This window comes from Rutidosis leptorrhynchoides, chromosome 1 (assembly GCF_046630445.1).
Source record: "Rutidosis leptorrhynchoides isolate AG116_Rl617_1_P2 chromosome 1, CSIRO_AGI_Rlap_v1, whole genome shotgun sequence".
Classification (NCBI taxonomy): Eukaryota; Viridiplantae; Streptophyta; class Magnoliopsida; order Asterales; family Asteraceae; genus Rutidosis; species Rutidosis leptorrhynchoides.
Genome location: NC_092333.1, coordinates 2,871,178 through 2,898,114, shown reverse-complemented (window position 1 = coordinate 2,898,114; position 26,937 = coordinate 2,871,178). Strand labels below are relative to the sequence as shown.

The 26,937-nt window shown below is 34.5% G+C and overlaps 1 protein-coding gene and 1 non-coding gene across 2 annotated transcripts; both read right to left on the bottom strand.

Moving 5' to 3' along the window:
• Positions 1–10,741: 10,741 nt before the first annotated feature.
• Positions 10,742–10,815, bottom strand: TRNAV-CAC (transfer RNA valine (anticodon CAC)). The gene has a single exon. It is a non-coding gene; the product is annotated as a tRNA-Val (tRNA).
• Positions 10,816–11,455: 640 nt separating this feature from the next.
• LOC139886384 (protein NUCLEAR FUSION DEFECTIVE 4-like) lies at positions 11,456–17,511 on the bottom strand. Its single transcript, XM_071870186.1, has 3 exons — positions 16,829–17,511; positions 14,773–15,614; positions 11,456–12,120 (listed from the first exon to the last, which is right to left on the bottom strand). Exons 1-3 carry the CDS (start codon positions 17,156–17,158, stop codon positions 11,643–11,645), a joined length of 1,650 nt encoding a protein of 549 aa, XP_071726287.1. The 5' UTR covers positions 17,159–17,511; the 3' UTR covers positions 11,456–11,642.
• Between the last annotated feature and the right edge of the window lie 9,426 nt (positions 17,512–26,937).

Sequence of the window (26,937 nt, the reverse complement as noted above, 5' to 3'; positions counted from 1 at the left end):
ATTACACCCCCATGCTTTACTAATGAGAAAACCTCCTATACTATTAGTCTTACGTAAGTACAAGAGTAAGTGAGTAACAACTATCTAAATCTTGCTTTAGATGATATTGTAACGTGAAGACTAGGATTTATAGTTACTATATATAGTACTCATGTTTATAGACTTTTTGTGGCACATCTATAGACATTTGTCACTCACTAGTACAGTAGTACACGATAAATCCATAAGCTAGTGTAATGCAACTAGCTAATATTAGTACAATTATTTACTCAGTATTGGTAATATTCCAAGTATAAGTTAAATTAAAAGGGCATAATAGGTACCAAGTGTTAGACTGATATATTCTTATATATGTATCAATGTATGCGTTGTTAGCTCATCTTTATAATAAACGAATATATTGCTATATGTAACGCCCTCCCAATAGGGTCTGGAAGGAACGTCACTATTATCAAAACATACCAACATATTATAATAAACGAGAACAATACTAAATGATGAATTTAACTTTAATGAGTACGCAGCGGAAAATGAAATGTCGTTACAATGACAGGAATAACAATATCGTAAATGTTCACATGCAGAAGTAATAAATGCGATATCTCTTGATCCTATGTCCAAGTAGCATCACATAAGCAGTAAGTATAAGAGCTTCAATCAAACAGCACCTGAGACAAAACATGCTAAAGTGTCAACCAAAAAGGTTGAGTGAAGTTCATAGGTTTAACAAAAAGTTTGTCGTTGTTTTAGACCACAAGATTTAGTTTGTAAAGTTGATCTCCCGCAGGATCAAAAAGTTATGCCAATGCGTGATATTTATACTAAACGTTCAAGTTTGCCCCATGACAAGTTGTGTCTGTCATTGTCGATTTAATTTCATTATTAAGTAATACAATGACTTGGTCAAATGTATCGGGGACGTTACTCCCGATAGGCCTACCCCCAATAATTAAGCATGCCGCAGCAATTAAAAATATCACTGTAGGGACTTAGTCGGACATAGCCGGGTATAGCATAGTTTAACAGTTTGGTACTTGTGTCTAAAGTGTAAAAAGTAAAAACAGCATGTGTCTCACCCCAAGTAAAAGTAAGTAAGTTTGCTAGCAATTAAAGAGGGGCTATGAATTCACCTTAGTAAGTAGAGAGAGAGAGAGAGTTATTCCTCGGAATAAAGAGTTGAACGAGTGAGCAGGAAAGTCAACCTATTGACATTTAAGAGTAGTTAAGTGTTTTGCCCATGTTTAAGTTTAAGTATGTGTTTGTTTTACTAAGTTTCTATTCCTAGTAAGTTACTATTTTTATAAAGTTTTCATTTTTAGAAAGTTTCTTATTTTACTAAGTTTCTATGACTAGAGAGTTTCTACTTTTATCAGTGTTTTCCATTTTAGGATACTTGCCGTATTAGATAAGCTTCCAATCACCCCTTTCCCTTCGAATGGCTAATTTAGATCTAGGGGCTTGAGCCATAGGACCCTTTAAATCGAAAATCCAAACCCTCTGCCTAGAATCTCATAGAAATCATTCGTCAAGAAAGTTCGAAGATCTATACATCTCTAATATATATCCCAAAATGTTTTTATGTTACAATATAAGTAGTAGGTTATAGGTGCTAGTAATAGTAATAGTGTATACATGTTATTTATTTTATTTTTAATTGCATATAATTTATAACATTATTTACATGTTTCGGTAAAAATAATAACCGAAGTAAAAAGTAAAAAGTAAAAAGTAAAAAGTAAAAAGTAAAAAAAATAAAAAGTAAGAAAAGAATACTTACTAGTAGTAATTCTTCAAAGAGAGAATGAGAGAAATTTTGGTGTGAGTTTGAATGAGAAATGAGAGGTATTTATACTTGAAAAAATTAGGTAAAAAGAATAAAATAATTAAAAGAAAAAGAAATATTTTAATTCTTAATGAGATTTTAAAATTAAAAAGTATTAAATGTTAGGTCATGGGATAATGCACAAAATAAAATAATAAAAGTAGTTTTTCCATTAAAATTTTTAATTAAAAAGTAATTTATTTATTTATTTATTTATTTTTTTCATTTATTTTAAGGATTTTTTTTATAAATAAACAAATTGATTTAATGCTTTTCCAAGAATATTTGTCAATAATATTTTTTTTTATTTTTTAATTAATTAATAAATACAAATTTTGCATAAAAATAATAAATAATTCGGTATTTTGTATTTTTAATAATAATTATGATTTTAATTATTAAACTATAGTTTTAGTAAGTTTGTAAATATTATTACATTTATATATAATTAGATTTATTATATAGTCAAATATATAATACATTAACTGAATAATAAAAGTGATACAAAGTTTATATACTTAGTTAAATTATGTCAAATTATATAAATTAATAATATATTATTTATTTAAGCGTACATTGTTGACTAAAAATTACTATTCGGTCAATATTTAATTGTATATAACAACCCTTAATACATATAGTCAGACATATAACCCTAGGGTTAATTCAGTAAATTTAGAAGTCGAAAAATGAGGGTTGTTACAGTACCTCCCCGTTAATAAAAACTTCGTCCCAAAGTTTTAGGTAGACTTCTCGGATGCATCAGTGGTTGAGAAGAGATGGGGATATTTCTGTTTCATTTGGTCTTCACGTTCCCAGGTATACTCGGGGCCACGTCGTGAATTCCAACGGATCTTAACAATAGGTATGGTGCTTTGTTTTAAGCGTTTAGCAGATCGGTCCATGACTTCTACGGGTTCCTCTATGAAGTGCATTTATCATCAATGCGAATGTCATCCAAAGGAATAACGAGAGTGTCATCAGCGAGACACTTTTTAAGATTCGAGACATGAAATACGTTGTGTACGCTGCTAAGTTCAGCAGGTAATTCTAATCGATAAGCCACGGGTCCGATCCTTTCAGTAATCTTGAAGGGTCCAACAAAACACGAACTTAGTTTGCTTCGTTTACCAAAACGAACGACGCCTTTTTAAGGGGATACTTTCAACATGACTTTGTCACCAACTTGGAATTCCAAATCTTTCCGACCTTTATTAGCATAGCTCTTCTGTCGGCTGCGGGCAATTTCTATTCGTTTCTTAATCTGAACTATCTTTTCGGTTGTCTCGTGTATGATTTCAGGACCAGTTAACTGTCTGTCCTCTAATTCATCCCAGCATAGTGGGGATCTACATTTTCGTCCTTATAAGGCCTCAAAAGGTGCAGCCTTAATACTTGAGTGGTAACTATTATTGTAAGAGAATTCAACCAAAGGCAAATGTCTATCCCAGCCTTTGCCGAAGTCGATAACACAAGCGCGAAGCATATCTTCCAATGTTTGAATGGTTCGTTCACTTTGACCATCGGTTTGCGGATGATAAGCAGTACTCATGTCGAGTTGAGTTCCAAGAGTAGATTGTAAGGATTTCCAGAATCTGGAAGTGAATCTACTGTCGCGATCGGATATTATTGATATAAGAACACCATGACGAGAGACAATTTCTTTGATATACAGTTGTGACAATCTCTCCATCTTGTCGGTCTCCTTGATCGGTAAGAAATGAGCAGATTTAGTAAGACGATCTACTATGACCCATATAGTATCATTGCCACTAGAAGTCTTGGGCAATTTAGTAATATAGTCCATAGCGATACATTCCCACTTCCACTGCGGAATATCGGGTTGTGTCAACAGACCAGAAGGCTTTTGATGTTCAGCCTTGACTTTCAAACAAGTGAGACACTTACTAACATAAGTAGCAATGTCGGCTTTCATATTAGGCCACCAGTAGAATTCCTTCACATCGTGGTACATCTTACTGGAACCCGGATGAATAGAATACCTAGTCTTATGCGCTTCATCCAAGACTAGTTCACGGAGATTACCGAAGCGAGGAACCCAAATTCTGTTGCCAAAGTACCGTGTACCATTAGCTTTCACTTGGAGTTGGTTCTCGAAACCGATAGGTCCTTTACCTTTGATAAGTGTTGATTTAATAGCTTCCAGTTGAGCTTCGCAGATTCGTGATATAAGATTTGATTTGATTTTCAGGTTTAAGGCACGAACACGTTTAACATCGTCTTTTTGACTAAGGGCATCAGCAACTACGTTTGCCTTGCCAGGATGATATTCCATCTTACAGTCATAATCGTTCAATAACTCGAGCCATCGGCTTTGCCTCATATTCAGCTGTTTTTGATCAAAGATGTGTCGAAGACTTTTATGGTCAGTGTACACCGTAAACTGGGTACCATATAGATAATGCCTCCATATCTTTAATGCAAATACCACGGCACCTAACTCAAGGTCGTGTGTGGTATAGTTCCCCTCGTGTTTCTTCAACTGTCTAGATGCGTAGGCAATAACCTTTTCACGTTGCATTAAAACACAACCAAAGCCTTGCTTTGAGGAATCGCAGTAAACAACAAAATCGTCAGTACCTTCAGGTAAAGATAGAATCGGGGCTGTGGTCAACTTCTCTTTCAGAATCTTGAAAGCAGATTCCTGTTCTTCGGACCACTCAAACTTCTTCCCTTTTTGAGTTAGCTTCGTAAGAGGTTTGGCAAGAAGGGAAAAATCCTTTATGAATCTCCGATAATAACCGGCAAGTCCCAAAAATTGACGAATATGCTTCGCAGTCTTTGGTATCTCCCAGTTCTGGATAGCGGTAATCTTAGCTGGATCGACATGTATTCCATTACTATCAACAACGTGTCCGAGGAATTGTACGGTTTTGAGCCAAAACTCGCACTTAGAAAACTTAGCGTAGAGTTGTTCCTTTCGTAAGAGTTCAAGAATCACGCGCAGATGTTGCTCATGTTCCTTCTCACTCTTGGAGTAGATCAAAATGTCATCAATGAAAACAATGACGAATTTATCGAGATGAGGTTTGCAGACACGGTTCATGAGATCCATGAAAATGGCAGGAGCATTGGTCAAACCAAAAGGCATGACACAGAATTCATAGTGCCTATAACGAGTGCGAAAAGCAGTCTTAGGAATATCAGATTCCTTGACTCTAAGTTGGTGATATCCGGACCTCAAATCAATCTTTGAATAAACACTTGACCCTTGAAGTTGGTCGAATAGATCATCAATACGTGGCAACGGATAACGGTTCTTGATAGTAAGCTTGTTAAGTTCGCGGTAATCAATGAACATCCTTAACGTACCATCCCTCTTTTTAACAAATAGAATAGGAGCTCCCCATGGGGACGAGCTTGGACGAATGAAACCTTTATCCAATAGTTCTTGGAGCTGGTTGGAAAGTTCCTACATTTCGGAAGGTGCTAAACGGTATGGTGCTTTAGCAATAGGAGCAGCACCGGGAGCTAAATCAATTTGAAATTCAACTTGTCGAGGAGGTGGAAGACCAGGAAGATCTTCAGGAAACACATCGGGAAAGTCTTTAACCACTAGTACATCTTCAATACACTTCTCTTTCGATTCGATCATCTTAACGTGGGCTAGAATGGCTGGATAACCTTTCATAAGGTATTTGCGGGTTTTGATATAGGAGATGATATTGAGATTGGAACCACTCTTTTCACCTTGGATGATGAGAGTATCTCCATTCCCCAATGGAACATTAACAGTTTTATCGTAACACATGATAGCAGCATGTAATGGACGTAACCAATCCATACCAACTACGACGTCAAAACTTCCAAGTTTGACCGGCAAAAGGTCTATCTTAAATTATTTATCAGCTAAGATTAGGTTGCAGTTTTTATAGATTTTATCGACTTGCATGACCTTTCCATTGGCTACTTCTACTAATCTTTTAGTTTCTAAGGGTTGAGGCTTTTCAGCAAATAGGGTACAAAAATCACTAGACACGTAACTTCTGTCGGCACCAGTATCGAATAAAATAGTTGCATAGAAATTATTGACAAGATACGTACCCGTGATAACTTCATCTTCATCTCGGGCTTCAGCGGCAGTAATAACAAATGAACGACCCTTCGCAGCAGTAGCATTAGCTCCAGTAGCGGGATTATCTTTCTTCTTAGGACAATTCGGACTAATGTGTCCCTTCTCTCCACAAGTATAGCATGTAGGAGGAGCTTTGGCCGGAACAATAGCCTTATCCTTCGGAGGAGTCTTACACGTCTTAGCAACGTGTCCCACTTTCTTACACAACGCACAAACCGCAGTACACTTCCCCGGGTGATGCCTCTCACAACGAATACAGAAAGGATAAGTACCCTTATAATTCGACCTTGAACCATCCGCAGGCTTCTTATTATAATTCTGAACCGAACCTTGAGATGGCTCAAACTTCCTCTTACCATCATTACCCTTGGTTTCAACTTGCTTATTGGTCGACGCCCTTCTTCTCTTGGCCAACATGAGATTTTGTGCCATGAGAATCACAGCATCCAAAGTAACCTTCTCAGCAGCAATAACATTCCCTTGAACATCCTCGGGAAGACCTTCAATATACCGCTCAATTCTTCTAGCTTCAGTAGGAAACATTTCAGGACATAGAGTAGAAAGCTCCAGATAACGATTGGTATAGTTCTCAATGTCAGTACCCTTGACCTTGAGTTCCCAGAACTCAGCTTCAAGTTTCTGAACTTGACTTCGGGGACAGAATTTGTTGACCATCATGCTTTTGAGTTCATCCCATGGAATTGCATTAGCATTATCAATTCCTATGGACTTGGCATGAGCAGTCCACCAAGTTAAAGCATTGCCACCCAATGAGCTAGTGGCATACTTTACTCGATCGTTATCACCACAGTTGCAAATACGAAAAATAGATTCCATCTTCTAGAACCAACGGACTAGTTCGACAGCTTCTTCAGTCCCCTTAAATGCAGGAGGATGAGAGTTTGAAAAATCCTTGTAGGAACAAGGTTTCGGTTGAGTATTAACATGATTAGCTTGGGCGTTGCCTTGGGCGGCAGCGAGTAACTGTTGGAATTGTTCAGTAGTTAACACAACGTTATTAACGGTAGGTGCAGCTGAACGAACCATGATGTCACTACATAAAAGTGAACATATGTTTGATAAGTTTAACAAGTTATAAGTTTGAGCAATCACAAGTATGAATAAAATAAAGTATTGATATCGCATTATATTAATAAAACACTTTATATTATTAGAACGAGGCATTAAATAAGCCTTTATTACACGATTCGGAAATAGAAATAGTTTAAGGCATAGCCTTTACATAGACAAGGAATTGGAAAAATAATCTAGGAAATATTAAGATTGAAGTAATCTTCATATTTCTTCTTCTCATCCTCCACCTTCTTCATAAACTCATCAACTTTCTCGTTCCTCGCCTTTTGTTTCTCATGCAGGAACTCGAGATTATCATAAAGGTTAGAAACTTCATTGTTGATTACATGGTACTTGTGGTCCCTTATAGAAAGTTGATTATTCACGCGGTTTTCCTCCATCTTCAATCTAAGGTCAACATCTTCTCTTAGGTAAGAGAGAGATTGCTTCCCCCATCGGGTATTTCTATCACCTTCATACTTCACCAACTTTATCTCTTTCTTTAGTTCAGCATTTTTCTCCATGAGCTTCTTGATCGCTAGGTCTTTTTCCTTCATTTGAAAATCGATCCTTGCAATATGGCGAATTAGGTCATCGGTAGTTTTTTGCAGATTCATGAGCTCGTACTTGGCATCAACTTCATCGTAGAAAGGAGATCGGGATCTTTTCTTTGACGGCCCAGTTTCTTCAAAACATTTCCTCTTGTCTTTATTCCTCGGGGTTGGATAGTATTCAGGAGACCCATGTAACTTTAGAGTAGTATTTGGGCTATAATTTGGTGAGGGAGGACCACCAAAGCCATAAGGTGGACTTTGGACTGGTCTTTCTGTGGAAGACCTTTCAGTATCTTTTTCGGTTGGCTTGAAAAGATTCATTTTGGTCGTTTGATGATAATTAGACATCCTAACATTAGGAAGGATATTTTGATTAGAATCTTTAAGTCAAGTTTATTAAAGCATAATCGTTAAGATTATGGGGCAATCCTAAGTGCTTTAATTCTAAGGCAGGAAAGGTTATAGTTTCCTAGATTGCTAAGGCACCCTAGCTAACAAGTAAGGCACACATAAAAATGCAATCCTGGTTCTCTATAACAGCCTAGTTATGCTCTGATACCAATCTGTAACGCCCTCCCAATAGGGTCTGGAAGGAACGTCACTATTATCAAAACATACCAACATATTATAATAAACGAGAACAATACTAAATGATGAATTTAACTTTAATGAGTACGCAGCGGAAAATGAAATGTCGTTACAATGACAGGAATAACAATATCGTAAATGTTCACAGGCAGAAGTAATAAATGCGATATCTCTTGATCCTATGTCCAAGTAGCATCACATAAGCAGTAAGTATAAGAGCTTGAATCAAACAGCACCTGAGACAAAACATGCTAAAGTGTCAACCAAAAAGGTTGAGTGAAGTTCATAGGTTTAACAAAAAGTTTGTCGTTGTTTTAGACCACAAGATTTAGTTTGTAAAGTTGATCTCCCGCAGGATCAAAAAGTTATGCCAATGCGTGATATTTATACTAAACGTTCAAGTTTGCCCCATGACAAGTTGTGTCTGTCCTTGTCGGTTTAATTTCATTATTAAGTAATACAATGACTTGGTCAAATGTATCGGGGACGTTACTCCCGATAGGCCTACCCCCAATAATTAAGCATGCCGCAGCAATTAAAAATATCACTGTAGGGACTTAGTCGGACATAGCCGGGTATAGCATAGTTTAACAGTTTGGTACTTGTGTCTAAAGTGTAAAAAGTAAAAACAGCATGTGTCTCACCCCAAGTAAAAGTAAGTAAGTTTGCTAGCAATTAAAGAGGGGCTATGAATTCACCTTAGTAAGTAGAGAGAGAGAGTTATTCCTCGGAATAAAGAGTTGAACGAGTGAGCAGGAAAGTCAACCTATTGACATTTAAGAGTAGTTAAGTGTTTTGCCCATGTTTAAGTTTAAGTATGTGTTTGTTTTACTAAGTTTCTATTCCTAGTAAGTTACTATTTTTATAAAGTTTTCATTTTTAGAAAGTTTCTTATTTTACTAAGTTTCTATGACTAGAGAGTTTCTACTTTTATCAGTGTTTTCCATTTTAGGATACTTGCCGTATTAATAAGCTTCCAATCACCCCTTTCCCTTCGAATGGCTAATTTAGATCTAGGGGCTTGAGCCATAGAACCCTTTAAATCGGAAATCCAAACCCTCTGCCCAGAATCTCATAGAAACCATTCGTCAAGAAAGTTCGAAGATCTATACATCTCTAATACATATCCCAAAATATTTTTATGTTACAATATAAGTAGTAGGTTATAGGTGCTAGTAATAGTAATAGTGTATACATGTTATTTATTTTATTTTTAATTGCATATAATTTATAACATTATTTACATGTTTCGGTAAAAATAATAACCGAAGTAAAAAGTAAAAAGTAAAAAGTAAAAAGTAAAAAGTAAAAAAAATAAAAAGTAAGAAAAAAAATACTTACTAGTAGTAATTCTTCAAAGAGAGAATGAGAGAAATTTTGGTGTGAGTTTGAATGAGAAATGAGGGGTATTTATACTTGAAAAAATTAGGTAAAAAGAATAAAATAATTAAAAGAAAAAGAAATATTTTAATTCTTAATGAGATTTTAAAATTAAAAAGTATTAAATGTTAGGTCATGGGATAATGCACAAAATAAAATAATAAAAGTAGTTTTTCCATTAAAATTTTTAATTAAAAAGTAATTTATTTATTTATTTATTTTTTTCATTTATTTTAAGGATTTTTTTTTATAAATAAACAAATTGATTTAATGCTTTTCCAAGAATATTTGTCAATAATATTTTTTTTATTTTTTATTTAATTAATAAATACAAAATTTCAATAAAAATAATAAATAATTCGGTATTTTGTATTTTTAATAATAATTATGATTTTAATTATTAAACTATAGTTTTAGTAAGTTTGTAAATATTATTACATTTATATATAATTAGATTTATTATATAGTTAAATATATAATACATTAACTAAATAATAAAAGTGATACAAAGTTTATATACTTAGTTAAATTATGTCAAATTATATAAATTAATAATATATTATTTATTTAAGCGTACATTGTTGACTAAAAATTACTATTCGGTCAATATTTAATTGTATATAACAACCCTTAATACATATAGTCAGACATATAACCCTAGGGTTAATTCAGTAAATTTAGAAGTCGAAAAGTGAGGGTTATTACACTATATATGTATGCATTGTTAGCAATATATCCGTCTAACAACAAGCAGTGTACGTAGTCTACTTGAAAATTTACTCAACGTAAATAATTGTTTGATAAACTTTAGACTCTATTGAGTCGAACCACCTAAATGGAAAAAGTTCGGGACCCGATTCTAGGGCGAGTGCTCAACCGCGTAATGCAAAAAGGAGGTCCAGGACGGGGCCCCGACTAGAGAGGAATATAGAACATCAAATCGTGAATGAAAAATAAAAAGCGTGAGGAGTTTCTACTTTTTCGGGAAAACCGGTCTTCGAACATTTGTTCATTTACTAACTGATGGCGGCGCAATTCTTTTTGGATCATCAGCATATATTCTCTTTTCAGGCCCAATGTATGTTGATAGCTACAGCTTTTGGACATAGTTATTCGATTCCAAAAATACCGTGAAGCGCATCCCATGGATTTATTGTATCTCTTCCTATATAGTTCCAAATGAAACAAGGTGTTTGTATGACTACTTGGTTTTAAAATGAAAATAAATGTCTGAGCCCGGGTTCGAACCGGGGACCTCTAGTGTGTGAGACTAGCGTGATAACCGACTACACCACCCAGACAATTGTTTTTTGTTAACTTGATAGAACATATATACGGATTATAGATATAAATGGTTACCATATTTTATGTTTGGAAGTATTATTGGATACTTGATTTTTTTCATTTCACAACCACACACATAGCATGTTTCATAAGATAATTAAAGAAGCATGTTTTACACAGGATTCGAGCTAGAACCCACTACAACCAAGCCACTAAATAAGGTTGTTTGATTGAAACATGTTCAACTGCTGCTCTAATGTACTTAGTTTCAGAAAACTAGGCTAACCTAAGAAGTTTCAAAATTTTATTCGTAAATTATTGTTCATAAAGCTTCAAAAATTGGTAGTTCGCTTACAAACCTGTATTGATACTTATTATTTCGAGTTATGCAACTACAGAAGATGAATGCGTGGGTGGTTAAGTCACTCTGGGTGATCCTAAACTAATGTCCAAAAAAAGACACCATACCCTTTTTTTCTTTTTTGAAAGGCTGTGTTTGGAATCACTGGCGAGGGTTTTACCTACTCACCCGATCATTTTTTCACGCACACACGCACTTTTAAGCGGAAACCCTTACCACATAACAGGGACCCGGGCATGTGGAGCGGGCCGAATTCCTGTCTTTGGACTAGGCTACATTTCGTTACAAATTTAACATGGACAAATCAAAAGAATGACCATTAATCTACCAAAATAGTTTTACACTTGCAAATAATTAAATCATAACCAGCAGACAGGAATGTATCCTTACAATCTAGTAATTAATCACACAAAGCAAACTTTTTTGGTGAAGGATGTCACTGGGAAATTGTCCCATCAACCCTCCACCTCCAGCCATACGTCATCAATGACCATTAGACACCGTCATTGACTTCCTAGATTTCCTGTTTGTGTAAATCCTTGAATACAAAGCTTTGGTTCTAAAAGCCAACCACACATCCAAAGCAAAACCAACAAGACATGTAGCAGTCATTACTATAAACACATTGCGATAACAGTGTGCCCCGACACACGTGTTTCCACCACCAGCGGTGGCTGTGGCCTCCGCATCATACAAGAAACCGGCAAGTAGACCAGAGAAAAGGAAGGAACCAAGTGGGAGGTTGAGAATAAGAATGTTGTAAATAAGACCGTAGTATTTGAGCCCAAATAATTCAGAGGCAGTTGGGACGGTTATAGCAAGACGGACCCCATAGCATATTCCTACAACTATGGAGCCGATGTAGAGCGAACCTGGCATTGCGATCGCCATTAAAACATAACCTACAGCCATTAAAACTTGAGATGCTGCATTCCATAGTGGTCTTGGTGTTCCAGCTTTCCTGAAATGAGTGGAAATTAATACTATACTTAGATGTTTTAGAGAGATATACATTTTATTAAAACTATACTTAGATGTTTTAGAAAGATATACATTTTGCTAAATTATATGTCTCGTAAACACGTAGTTCCACAATGTAAATTCAATTTCTCGTAAAAGTCTTCCCTCGGTGACTAACTAAGTTAATTACATGGATGACCCTAATGTTACAACTTATGGTGATTAAACTTGGGTCTATTTTACAGAGTTTTCATTCTCACTTTGATCTTATCATTCAAATGAATGAAACCAGAAAAGGTACAATCAGAGTTTTAAAGCATGACTAATACATCAAGTATGGCTGAAAGTCCAATGGGAAGTTAGAAAAGTTGATTATTGTAATGTAATTGTACCTCAATATAATAAAATTGATGTTAAGTTTTGTAAATTTCAGTTTTTTTACATAGAATAAAGCTAAACAAAACAAAGATATGTAAGAAACATGTTGAAACTTGCAAGGAAGAGATTAAAGTCCAAAGAGATGGAAAGGTTTCATGGAGCCTTGCAAGGAAGCCACAAACACAACTTCTAAGAAAAGACAATACATTTTAGATATTAAGTTGTTGGTATCTATATTCAACATTATTGACACTCATTTCATTGATATCATCATTTAGTTTCCTTACAGGAAAAGCAAAGGCTAAGAATATTTTCCAAAAAGGCGAATGTATTGCTTCTTGGTGTTGGCCCCTACCCCCCTCACATCTATCCCACCCCTCACAAAAATACAAACAAATAAAAAAAACAAAAAAGAAGTTTCCTTCACAAGAACCATTATTTTTTATTCATATTGTAAAACCAATTTATATTTAAACATTATTTAAGATTCTTCTTTTCATAATAATCATCCTTAAACCGGTGTCGTGACTTTATTCTTTTGAAGACACTATAAGCACATCGAGGTCTTTACATGTCTTTCTGTAGACATTTTGATATTTTGTCATTGTGAAGAACATAAAAGACGTGAGCAAGTGGGATCAAATGGAGCCCACATTGTTTGATAACCAATTAACTTGAACAAAAAGCATTGATCATCATTGTACTATATAATTATTTGATTAGTATTTTTATTAAAAAAAAAACTAATAATATAAATCGAGTGGTCCAGTCTTGTTGAAGAGTATTATATGGTTAGTAGCGTTCAGTTTTTTCATTCTTTATAAGATAATATTGACGTCGCGCTGATTTGACATTTGGTCTATTTGAAGAAGACCGTCATGATTAAGAGTGGTATTATAAGTTACCAATATCTTAGCAACAAGTTAGAGGTGACTCTTTATAGTGACATAAACCTACTTTTGTTGCCTTCAAAATTTCCCTCTTTATATATAGAGAGATTACACTCTAAAACAAAGAAAGTTTTAAATCAATTAATTTGCTAATATTTTCATAAAGTAATGTTACGTTAACCTTAAAAATCTAACATGTATAACTTTAGTTTAGACATAATTATTTAATTAAGGATGTGTATCATTTTTAACTTTTATAACATATTCCAAGGTGGGACTTGGGGTTTACACCAGCACGTTACAATCTTATAACGAGTAATAAAAATAAAATAATGTCAATTTGTGATATTCTAATTACCTAGTGGTTGTGGCTCTCATATCTTCTATCGAGGTCTTAACCTACTAATAGCATATTATGATCTCGAAAGAGAGCCAATGTGCTCGTTTATAAGAGGTTCTCTCGTTTCCAAAAAATCTATCTAAAAAAGTCAAAAACGATCACGGAATAGTCTAAATTCATACGAGTAACTAGACATATTAGCCTGAATGGAAATATCTTATCGTTCATTTGTTTACCATTAAAGTCTAAAGAAGACGTGCACCTAACCCTCGAGAGTGGTGGTCCACACATGACATGAAACCACCACATGCAACTTTTGAAAATATCTACTGAACCTACTTGCATTTACTGTAGAATACTTATTTCAAACGACTTTATACAAACAATTTTGAAAATACACACACACAAAATGTAAAAATCGTTAATTTACAAGAACTTTTGAGTATGAAGCCAATTAAAACCGACTTTTGGCTTAGGGCCTTAGGGCTTTTTTTTTTTCGAAAAGCAAGAATTTTATTAACTCGAAAGAATCGGCCGAAGCCTGATCTAGTACACGAAGAATAGTCCAGTTATATACTCGATTATGGAAGCTAAATGAGAACAGAAAAACAAGAATTGTTGCTAAGACGGCAAACACTAAACAAGACCTTAAACAATACAATACTTAAGAGGGCCTTAGGCCTTTGAAATCACCATTTTAAGAAAAACGGTATTCAAACTTTATGTCCTAATTAAATTTGGAAAAGTGGAGGTACTATATTTTATAGGGGGATGATTCTCACACACACTTTTTTGATCCTCACACACCTATTTTAACCTTTTACTCTTCTAATAATACTCAATTGGTGTGTGAGGATCAAAAAAGTGTGTGTAAGAATCCTCCCACTATTTTATAAGACCAATTGCATTCAAATATTTAAAAATTCGAGACTAGAAGACAAGTCGTGATTTGCTATGTGGCTAGCACCAATTTCTCCGTACAAAATACCAATTGTTATGAATATTATAAAAGCAAGTTGCATTGAGGAAGGATTAAGAAACTTACTTGATGAAATACTCCGAAATCGACCCAGATCCGATCCTTCCAAAAAATCCCCATATACTCGTCAACGATACAAATATTGACACGTCAGCGTACCCGAGCGCCAAACCCATTTGAGCCATGTTATTTTGAACCGCCAAACCCGTACCCACTCCACACAAAAACGATATAAACAATAACCAAAAATCCACGGTCTTTAACGCCTCAAACACCGTGTGTTCCTCCCCGATAACCGGCTGTATGTTTTCCACTTCCGTCTCCGTTACAAGTAACGGTTCACTTACAACTAACGGTTCGGTTACAAGTAACGGTTCCGTTACTTCTGCTGTTGGACTAGCCTCAACATCTAAAGTTTTAACATCCGTTGACGTACGGATGTAATTCTGTATCGCTAGATACACCGGTACTCCTATAGGCGTAGCTAGCAATACAAGTAAAACGGCGCAAAATATTTTTGACACTAAACGGCTGTGTTCGCCGCTTACATCGAAAGCGAGCAAGTAAACGGCTATTGTAACAGCAAGTGCGTTAAATATAGCGAAATATCGCGATTCGGATTTCTCTTCTGATGTGGTTTGCGACGGAGGAATTTCACGAAGGAAAATGATTGCTAAAAGACAAATGACGACTGGAACAACCGATAACATTAACAGAAAACGAGCTGGATCCTTGTTGAATAAAGCTGTACATAAATCGGTGAATATGGCCGTGCTTAATCCTACATAACCTTTTAGGATTCCGGAGACTGGACCGCGATTTTTGCGGAAATTGCGTATGCAAGTTACAAGAATTGCTGTGTTCATCCATGTTGTGCTGTTCCCTCCCATACATAGAAATATACACATCTGTATAGAAAGGCATATATTAATGATAATTTAACACTCATATAAACCATACTAAGTGTTTGGTACTGTTCTAGCTACACTGAATGATAATTTACTGATAAGTTATAAGGTGTGTGATAAATGAGTATTGTTCATATGTTTGATGGGTTTTTTTAGTGGCATGTGGTATTTTAGTCGTATCAGTGCTGGGTGTCCATTTGGGTTTTGTTGTTTATATGTCTGATGAGGCTTGGAATGCTAAGTATTTTATGTTGCAATTGGTTTTATAAGTTGATCTAATACAGTAATATCTTCTTATTTGTTTGCCAGAAAAAAAAAAAAAAATACTACTGTTCTACCTAGACTGAATGCTTACAAGGTGTTTAATAAAATGCCCAAATTTTTAAAAATAATGTTCTACATAGTCAGAAAATTATATACTCCGTATCACCGTTTTCATGAGAAATTAGGTAGTTGATATTTCCACAATCACTTTTACTTCTTCCACTTAAAATGTCTAAACTGTCCTTAATGATACACTTACACAAACTTTTTAAAACATTATAATATAATTTAATGGGGGATATTATAGGAAAGAACCATCAAATGATGGTAGAAGAAGTAAAAGTGATGTTGGATTTATTATCTCCAGAGAAATTAGTGACATTTGTTTGTCAAATAGGAGTATATCCCAATTCAGTTCATATTAGACTGGAACTAGGTTCATAAAATATATGTGAACCAAACAAATACTTACAGGGAGCTTTAATTAATTAAGGGGTTTATAATTTATATATATAAAGTTATGCTAAAATAAGACGGATATATTACATTACATTACATCATACACTATAAAAAATTAAAAAAAAAATTCTGTTTAAGTGGGTTTGACTGACCCATCCCTAATATTGGTATAATATGTGCAAAGTTTTACACAAAACTACATGATCTGTTCGAGGAAACACGTGAATTGGACAAATATTTTTTTTTTTTACTTCATGTTAACTGTTGGTAATTTGTAAGTATATGCAAATTAAAGTAGAATGTATATCAACTGCTTGAAAAAAAATACAAATTAGGGGTTGGTGTTAATTTGGGATTGCTTTGGTCATTCATAATAAAGTAAGAACACAATCAATTCTCGAATTGGTATACGTTGGGCTTTACTTAGATGTGGTAAGAAGATAAACATTTAAGCAAACAATTTTAAATATTTAGATAAGTGTTGAAATTACCTGCCAGTAAGGCAGAGGTTGTATCTTTTGGCTAACAACAAGCCATTGAACACCATAACCAATAAAGCCTTCAATAGCACCAATAGAAAGCAACACCGAAGGCGAAACACGGTCAGAAGCTAACCCAGCTAATAAACCGAAAGCTTTACCAACATCTTTAGCGACAGAAAGGTTATTAAGTTGGAGCTGAGTGAGTGCCATTAATGACTTGAGTGCATCTGAATAATTTGAAAAGGTGTAATTATTGCCGGAAATAGCTTGGACCCAAACGGCGGTAACGAAACCCATCCATTTTCCGGCGGGGGAAGTCGGAGATAATTTGAAACCCATTTAAGGATGTGTAAGATAGAAATAAAAACTGGTACGGAGAAATTGTTGTGCCGAGTGATGGATTTATATGAAAGTGGGGATGGTAATTGTTTGAATAAAATATTTTATTCGTAATTCTTATTTTGTACTCCGTATTTAAAAACGTGGGACGCGACAATGCATAAAATTTAGCCGTCGAGGATTTTAATGTCGGCTGCAACTTGGGATGACGTTTGACTCCGAAAGCTGTACTCGTATGGAAAAGTGTTGATGCGTGCTGTACAATTGTTCTTTTTCTTATAAATTACGATAAAGATAAAGATTTTTTGGGCAAGAAGAGACTTGTGTTTTTAATATGCATTTACCTTCTCCATTAACTTATTACTCCGTATTACGGAGTATTAGACAGATTATGTATGTTAGCCAAAGCCCAAGTAGGAGCATAGTTCTGTTAGGGTTTCTATGTGTTTTAGAGTTTTGTAATCCCTTCCCTATAAATATTGTAACCAACCAATTTCAGTGTTAAATATGATCGAGACCTAATTGAGGTCACCCGTCAAATTTACTCTTTTACTCACGACGGCTACAATCAAATACCGCTGTTTTGCAACTATCAACCTCGATCTCCAATTCCCAAATTGTAACCACGTCTCCAATCTTCTATTATTCTTTATATTATCTGTCTCCGATGATAATTTAATATTCCGCTACACGCAAGATATAGAAGTTGTTGGGGGAGAATATGGGTTAATGTGGAATTACTTAATGATTATACTAATCTTAACTCATAACAATAAGTGTTTTGATGATGACATATGCACATAAATAAAAGTGATGGTAGACATCTTGACGTAAATATATCAGTTCACTAATCCACACTTACTCTATCAAAAGACCAAAATCAAATAAAGCTTAAAATGAAAACTGAGCTGCACGGTTAGGACCACGGTCGACCGCATGTCAGACCGTGGAGACTTGCACCCAGATTTATGAAATATGGGTTGCACGGTCGACTTCACGTCCGACCGTGGATCGACCGTAGAAGCTTTTGTCCCAAATTCCATCGATTTTAGTTCGACTACTTCAGAGCATCTATAATTCATGAAACCTGTTCAAACATGCTTAGAATAGTTGCCTCCTTCATACCTAAATGAGTTTTGATCACTAGAACACTAATCTTGATTAATCACATCTAATGACGATTAAGCTTTGATTAAGGATAACACATAAATGTTTTAGGAAAACATGTACATCTAAAATTTATCAAGACATTCTTAGGATGGTCACCAAGTTCCAACTAAGAATTGCTCCTTCCTTGTACATGTGTTGGATATTAATGTATACTTATACATTAATCTTGCAAATGTCACTTTGCAAGTAAAACTTACATAGCCTTAGCTTAATGCTATGTTATCACTATATGTTTAATTCTATATTATTTAGTGATCTCTTGCTAGTCATTACATGGATATTACTTGACTACTTGCCATTAATACATGTGTATTATTTAACTATGTGCTAAGTGCTAAATGCCAAGTAGTTACTTAATATGTATATGTATTAACCTTGTCTTGCTATGTGTTACAAGTTGGGATTCCACCAACTAGTATTTGGACTACTTCATTATATGCTTTTGCTACTTGGATAATGCTTAAAATGTCATAATCTAGTAACCTTAAAAGACAATGAATAATTAACACACATAGGTTTGCTTAAGGCCAAAATTAAGTATATGAATAAGTTTAAACTTGATTTAACTTGATGTCTTGCAACATGCTTAATTGTTATTACTTGCTTAAATTGTCAAGACATCATTAACACACTTAATTAATTACAAACAAGTTCAAATTTGAATACTAGCATGCTTTGTGATTAAAGTGAGTTTGTGTCATCAATGACATGTTGACCAACCAATAGAGATTTAGCAGATGTGTTAATTATAAATAAAGGATTATGACAAAACTGAGATTGCCTCAAATGATTATCATGACTTGTATTCAAGAATGTTAGACTTTTCACTTTGAGCATGACAAGTCACTATCAAGGCAATACATCCGAGGTAAATGGACATTTAATGCATATTGTACTTGTATAGAATGTTAGGTATCTTTTGCAAGTGTTAAATGAAGTAAAGTGCCCAAAGAGTGATGTCCAAAACTGATTCAAACGGCTATACAACGGATAGATATTTTGGACTGGACCGCGTGCGGTCGACCCACAGTCAACCGTGGGTCAAGCCGCAGACACGGCTGACTTGTTTATCTCTCCAAATAAATAGCAAGGCTTGGAGAACTTTGAAGACTTGGACCTCGTGCATGCTACAACTCAAAATCATCAGAGAATCACAAGAACATAACACTTCTACATATGTTAGTGATTAGCAAAAGAAGTTTTATAATCTCATAGATTATAAAAGGGGTGTTTGTAAACTTACTTTCAAATTCTTATCTTTGTAGGTTTGCATAGTATTGTAATAATCCTTAGAATTGTCATCACTAGAAAAGGGTGAGTCTTTGTACTTTGTAATTAGAAGCATATGTTAGCTTAGCTATCTTCTTCCTTAAATGGAATTAGGGAGTTGATTAATCTCATTGGAGATTAATACTTGTCCAAGGTGAAGATAAGTTAATCTAAGTTGGAGGTAATCTTTCAAAGGGATAGAAGGACTAGGTTTGTTGTCTAAGGAGAAGTACAAGGCTTGTAAATCGGATCTTCACCGAATTTGGAGAAAGGTGCTTAGTGAAGCAAAAATTCCGATTAGTGAATCGGAGAGTGGATTAAGGTGGATTAGTTAACAACCACCCGAACTACTATAAATCCTTGTGTTTATGTTGTTTACTTTACATTCCGCACTATTACAAACATAAACACCACACAATGGTTTGATTTGATTAATGTGATCAAGTATTGTTTAAATCTTATTGATCATCGAAAAAGTTTTAAAATCGTATTAAGTAACTATTCCCCCCCTCTAGTTACTTACAGAAGGAATTAAACTTATTTTATATTTCTTTTTACTTTGGTACAAGCAACAACGTCACACATGAAATTTCATTACCACCAACATTTCAAGGAAACAGAAAATCATGTTCTTATTATTGGGTTCGTGGCAACTTTAAAAAACTTACTTAGAGCTTCTATCTCATCTTTAATTGGTTAAAACCTAGTTGCACAGCCGCTTCTACTTTCTCAATTATTATACATTTTTTATTTTTTTCTTTACATATTCTCCTTTCTCGACTATTTTTGTTTTCTTACATATCCTTGATTACAGCCAATATCACAATATCTTGCAACCGTAATCGGCATGGGGATTGGCAGCCTAGCTTGACTAGGTTCCAATCCCCAAAAAAATTTAAAAACCAAAAATTCTTATCTGCAGCGTTGAATAAAATTGTTATCGTTGACGAAAGTTGTGTACCAAAGTACTACTCAATCATTAGGCAAAGCAAGTCTTCGTCTCTACAATATTACGAAAAAGGAGAAAAGATGCTCAATCCATAGACAATGCAGCCACAACGTTGTTACAAAAAAATAGAAAGTCGAAGCAATACATAACCGTATAAGTTAATACCAATTCACTTCATGCAACAGATGAAAAAAATATTTTATTTAGTTATTGATTGTTAGCGTTTTCTTCCAGTCTGAACTTTCGCAATTTTGTTGTTTGAATTGCGGGGAAGTATTATACAAATTATGTTAGTTAATCCAAGCGCCAGTGTTGGGTCCGTGTGTCTATGTGTTTTAGGGTTTGGTAATATTTATAAATATTGTATCAACAAAATGTAATAACCAGCGGGTGTGATTATTTAACAATTACCACCCCTAATATTATACTTCTTAGGTTGTGAGCCGCCTACATATTTTCTTAAACAAAAATAAATAGGTTGTTTGGATCAAAACTTCATTGAATTCGTGTTATAGGTTTAATTGAGAAAGATAAGAGTGTATGTACTATATCGTATATGTATGTATGTGTGTAAACTGTGATAATGATGATGATGAACTGAATAACATATACAAATCAGTAGCAATAGATCATAAAGTGTCAAAATTCATTAGGTGTAAGGATTATTACAAAGGTGAGGGTTTAGAGAGAAAAGTGTGTGTGTTCAAGGTGTTTGTGTATGTGTAAAGTGAGGGAAAAACTTAAGATCTAAGCTAGTTAAGAGGTATTTATACTAAGTCATTACAACAAATCATATCTATAATTTTAGACTTAACAATCATTCCCTTAGATGTGATTTGTTGTTAATAATCTCTTGTTGTAGATCTTCTTTGTAATCTTGTACACTTAGGGGTCTCGGGGATCTCTATGGTGTCTTGAACACTCCCCCTTGGAATAGACTTAGGCTAAGTTGTTGACTTGAAATGAAGAAACTCATGCTTTTGGAAGGTTCTTGATTGTCGGATAAGAGCGATCACAATGCAAACCATCTCTTGGTTTTGACATTGTTTCTCCCCTTGGTGTGCGTTGTCCAAATATGTCTTGATGGAATTTAGAGGGGTGTAGCAAGAGCTTTTTCGATGATTTTCTTTAACTCCCCCTTGAACGATGACTTATCATGCTCCCCCTCAATCGGACATGGAGAGTTTGAAGTATTGTTGTGAAGAGTTTATGTTGGAGATTTGATCCGGAAGTTTGTGTAGTGGGTTTTTTGGGTTACTGTGTCATTGGTTTTGATGTACAATTTGTAGGTTTGGTCGATGTGCTTAAATGATCTTGCATTCCATTGAGGTTGAATCTTGGTTAAAAAAAAATTTGGTTGCATTCCATCGGGGCGTGGCTTAAGGGAAAGTAATTCTTTGGATGAGTACTTGATTGGTTTTGAAGGTGTTTTAACAAATGATGTTTTGTTCGAGTTGATGGATGATTTTTCTGAACTTGATTGCTTCGATTTATGAGGAATTCATCAGTATTGATCACGAAATTCGACGAGTTCTCCATTTTTCCCATAAGTAGGTTCCAAAAACGGTTTATTTGTTTTTGAGTACACTCGTTGTCTGTGGGAAACAAATTTGTAAGTACACTCGTTGTCCATAGGAAGAGAACATTTGTATTCCGGAATACGTGGCTTGTTATACTTTGGAATTTCAACTTGTATACCTATTGACACCATTGATGGTTTCGGAGTTGGTGTCAATTTAGCATCTAACACATGTTGTAAGTCCGAAATGCATTTTTCAGATTCACGAGTCAATGTTCTGTTAAGAGTTCGAACATGATCAACATCAGTGCGAAGTTGTAGAATGGTCTTTGAATCAAGCTCACGTTCGGACTTGAGATGACTATTTTCAGCTTGAAGAGTCTGAATTGTCTGAGTTAAAAAATTATATTCTAATTTGAACTTATCATTCTCTTGTTGAAGCTTCTTATTTTGTGTTTTAAGCATCCGAAGTTCCGTATGTTGAGAGTTGAGTTGTTTTGAGAACAATTCTAATTCTTTAAGAAAAGGTATATCTTTTTCATCACAGTCATCATATAAATCTGTATTCCCGTCATCAAACTCTGGTTTTGGATGTATAACGGAAGAAATACTCGTCATTTGAATTCGTTGTGAGAATCCGAACTTCTGATTTAAATGGGCTTTGGACTCAAACTGAGGTTAGTGAGATTGAACAGTTGGTCTTCAAATCAGGGTTAATGGACCTGAATTAGTGGATTTGGGCTTGAGAAATGATTTTAGATTAAATGGGCTTGGTCTTGTTGCTATTGGGCTTTAAACATATCAAGTAGGCCTGCAATGGTATCATTTTAGAGGGGAAAAAAAAGTTAAATATGGGATTCGAACCCTGATCTGGCCTGTGTATTCCTTATACGTTTACCAATATGCTGCTTGTTATAATATGTTATATCTCCAAAACCAAGCTTTATACCACGTTCCAACTTGCTGTCTTCTTCTTTAAACAAAAAGAAAACACAAACAGAATCTTCGAGTTTTTCTTTTTCAATCCAAAAACTCTTGACCAATTTTTTTTTAATCAGCTAACCTTGATCACTCAAACTAAGATGATAACCTTGATTATAAACCCAGATTGATTCCTTTAATCCTTGTACACTTTAGTCTACTTTTTCTTTTGGCTTGTGTTCTTCCCCAAATCATAAAATATACGAACCCTAATTTCAACAATCTTTAAAATCACAACAATAGTCTTCAATCAAATGATGAAACGGTGTTCATCATGTGTGTATCATTCGAAATTTAGGCAGCATAACGTTACAATCGATCGAATTGGTATTACACTCAGTTAATCGATGGTTCTAGACTGACGGTCGATGGTGACAGATTATGGATCGAGGGAAGCAACTATCGGTCCTTGGACACTTGACCCTCGGTTGATGGATACTAGACACTCGACCGATGGTGTTCTTGTTGATTTTGGGAGTTAGTTCAGATTTCGGTGACTGAAGGTGGTGGCTAACGGTGGTGCTATGGCGGAGAAGGTTCAAAAATGCGAATTAGATCACAAAATTATACATAAAGCTGCGTTTGAAGCTACTGGATACAACTATGATCTCACTTTTTCATCGAAACTTCTGTATTGATCGATTTAATCAAATTTTCATTGAAACTTCTGTATTGATCGATTTAATCAAAGTTCTTACAAAACTTTTTCGCACTGTAATTTTCGAAACTAGAACTCGATTTATGGATTTAGCTTCTGAAATTTAGAACAAGTATTCAGTAGATGATATGAAACCTTCTACATTAATAGAATCGATAAACAAAACTCAGGAATCAAAATTCGCCAAAAATCGGTTTGAAACTTGAAAAACTTAAAATCGGTTTTTCTGATCGAATTTGAACACGAATTCAGTTCTGGATCGATGTAGGACTAGCCTATTATGCTCTGATACCACATGTTTGGATCAAAACTTTATTGAATTCGTGTTTTAGGTTTAATTGAGAAAGATCAGAGTGTATGTATCTATATCGTATATGTGTGTATGTGTGTGAACTGTGATAATGAACTGAATAACAGATAAAAATCAGTAGCAATAGATCACAAAGTGTCAAAATTTATTTGGTGTAAGGATTATTACAAAGGTGAGGGTTTAGAGAGAAAAGTGTGTGTGTTCAAGGTGTTTGTATATGTGTAAAGTGAGGGAAAAGCTTAAGATCTAAGCTAGTTAAGAGGTATTTATACTAAGTCATTACAACAAATCGTATCTATAATTTTGGACTTAAAATAGGTATTGCAAAAAACGGTATATGATGGGAAACTCGAAACCTAATATTTTTGGGCCGGATATATGGGTTTAAGGCTGTAACAACGTTGTTATTCCCATTAAGCTTCGTTAACTGCCCGTTAAGTTATTTAACGAAACTTACTTAAATTTTGTGTATTTAATTGAATTAAATGCATAATTGAGTTCATAATGAACTACTATTTTTAATATATGATTATATTAGCCAGAAAACTTATTTCATGGTTTGAAATACTGAAAAAACGGTACGGTTTTAAAAATTGCAACTGAGGTCTCATGAGACCGCGAAACAATTAAATTTTTAATAAAATAATTATTTTCAATAATTATTCCCTTTAATAAAAACTTATTTAATTTATTATTTATTTAATGAATTAAATACGGTGGGTTGCGTTTTAATGATCAGTTAATGTTCCGGGAACTCGGTACAGTTAACGGCACACGAAACGAATCACCCGAACGCGAGTAAATGGCCATAGGAGCCCATGGAATTCCCCATGGACCCCATTCGGCCGATACTACCTCACCCCACCCATTTATTGGACTAGTTTGGCCTTTTAACTAAATACCCACTTGATTTAGGCCCTAACTATATAAGGAAAGAATATAACACTGAATTTTAATATCCCTAAACCTAATTTTATCAAACAAAAGGCTGCTATTCTTTCCCTACATCAAACCCATGATCAAGAATAGCCCCCTACACCCTCTAAATGTCGACACCTTCATCATCCTCAATCACCATCAATTTTTGTTTGTTTGCCCTTGCACTCTACACGAACGTTGTTGCTTTTATCGTTCTCTACGCGTTGATATAAGTTAATTAATCTTTAGAGGTATAAATCACTAACCCTAATTTTATAAACTAAATTCTATTATGATTAGATGGTATTTGATGTCTTATTTCTCAATTGATTGCAATTGTATGCGTTACTAGTCGTTATAATGCTCGGTTTGCATGTTAGGGTTAAATCACGAATTCAAATGCTACGCTACTGATATGGTGAGTAAGTTTTCTATAAATAAAAAGTGTCTAGATGAAAAGCTATAAAAAATTAATAACTCTGCTCGCAAGAATCGCGTGATTTCGTTATGTATAGCTCTAGTTATGCTTGTTTGAATTTTTGACGTGTTATTATGCTCTAATATCTAATCATGTAAAATGTATTTAATCTTTTATCGTACATTACAAAGAATAATCTCGAGATGACTTTCCATTCACCTATATGTCCTACTAAACAACATAAAACATGATTGTTTCGAACTAAGTCAAATAATTTTCAAGAAAACCAAGATTACAAAACGTTTAAAGTTCAAACTCATATTCTAACAATTATTATCTTAATTCTTGACCAATATCAGAAGTAATAATCTCGTTTAGTGAGTTATTTCAAAACCTAGTTTGTTGATACCTATTTTCGGCTAGAGTATAGCGTATAACGTTAACGAGTATTAGTGCGGATTCTAAAATTGAATGCAGATGAGGTAAATTGCCGATTGACGTTTACCCTCAAGACAAATATTCATGTAGACCCGGATCGCAGCCTGGTTACCGTGGGGTGACTTAGTCAATCTTTTGGGACCAAATAGTGAGTTGGTTCGTCTTTTTTTTTTTTTGAAAAGCAAGTATATTATAATCAACGAGAAAGGCCCACGATTACAAGGATGAAAACTATAACTAGGAGTCTAACCTAGCCAAAATAAAATACAACCCAACGAGGAGACTATATACAAATTTTAATAAAAAAAACAAAATAAACGGGGCTAATCATCCAATTCTCGATCTTGTAGATGTTGTGACATATGAAAGGACCCGTTCATATACATTATAAACGATTCACAATAGTTGATTACATCGCGAGGTATTTGACCTCTATATGATACATTTTACAAACATTGCATTCATTTCTAAAAGACAAACTTTCTTTACAACGAAAGTTGACGGCATGCATACCATTTCATAATAAATCCAACTATAATTAACTTAATAATAATCTTGATGAATTTCAACGACTCGAATGCAACGTCTTTCAAAATATGCCATGAATGACTCCAAGTAATATCTCTAAAATGAGCAAATGCACAGCGGAAGATTTCTTTAACACCTGAGAATAAACATGCTTTAAAGTGTCAACCAAAAGGTTGGTGAGTTCATTAGTTTATCATAATCATTCATTTCCATTATTTTAATAGACCACAAGAATTTCATTTCCAGTTCTCATAAATATACGTCCCATGCATAGAGACAAAAATCATTCATATGGATTGAACACCTGGTAACCGACATTAACAAGATGCATATAAGAATATCCCCTATCATTCCGGGAAATCCTTCGGACATGATATAAACGAATTCGAAGTACTAAAGCATCCGGTACTTTGGATGTGGTTTGTTAGGCCCAATAGATCTATCTTTAGGATTCGCGTCAATTAGGCGTGCACTAATTCTCAAAATTAGTGATGTTCCCTAATTCTTAGGCTACCAAGCAAAAAGGGGCATATTCGGCTTCGTTCATTCAACCATATAATGTAGTTTCGATTACTTGTGTCTATTTCGTAAAATATTTATAAAAAATTGCGCATGTATTCT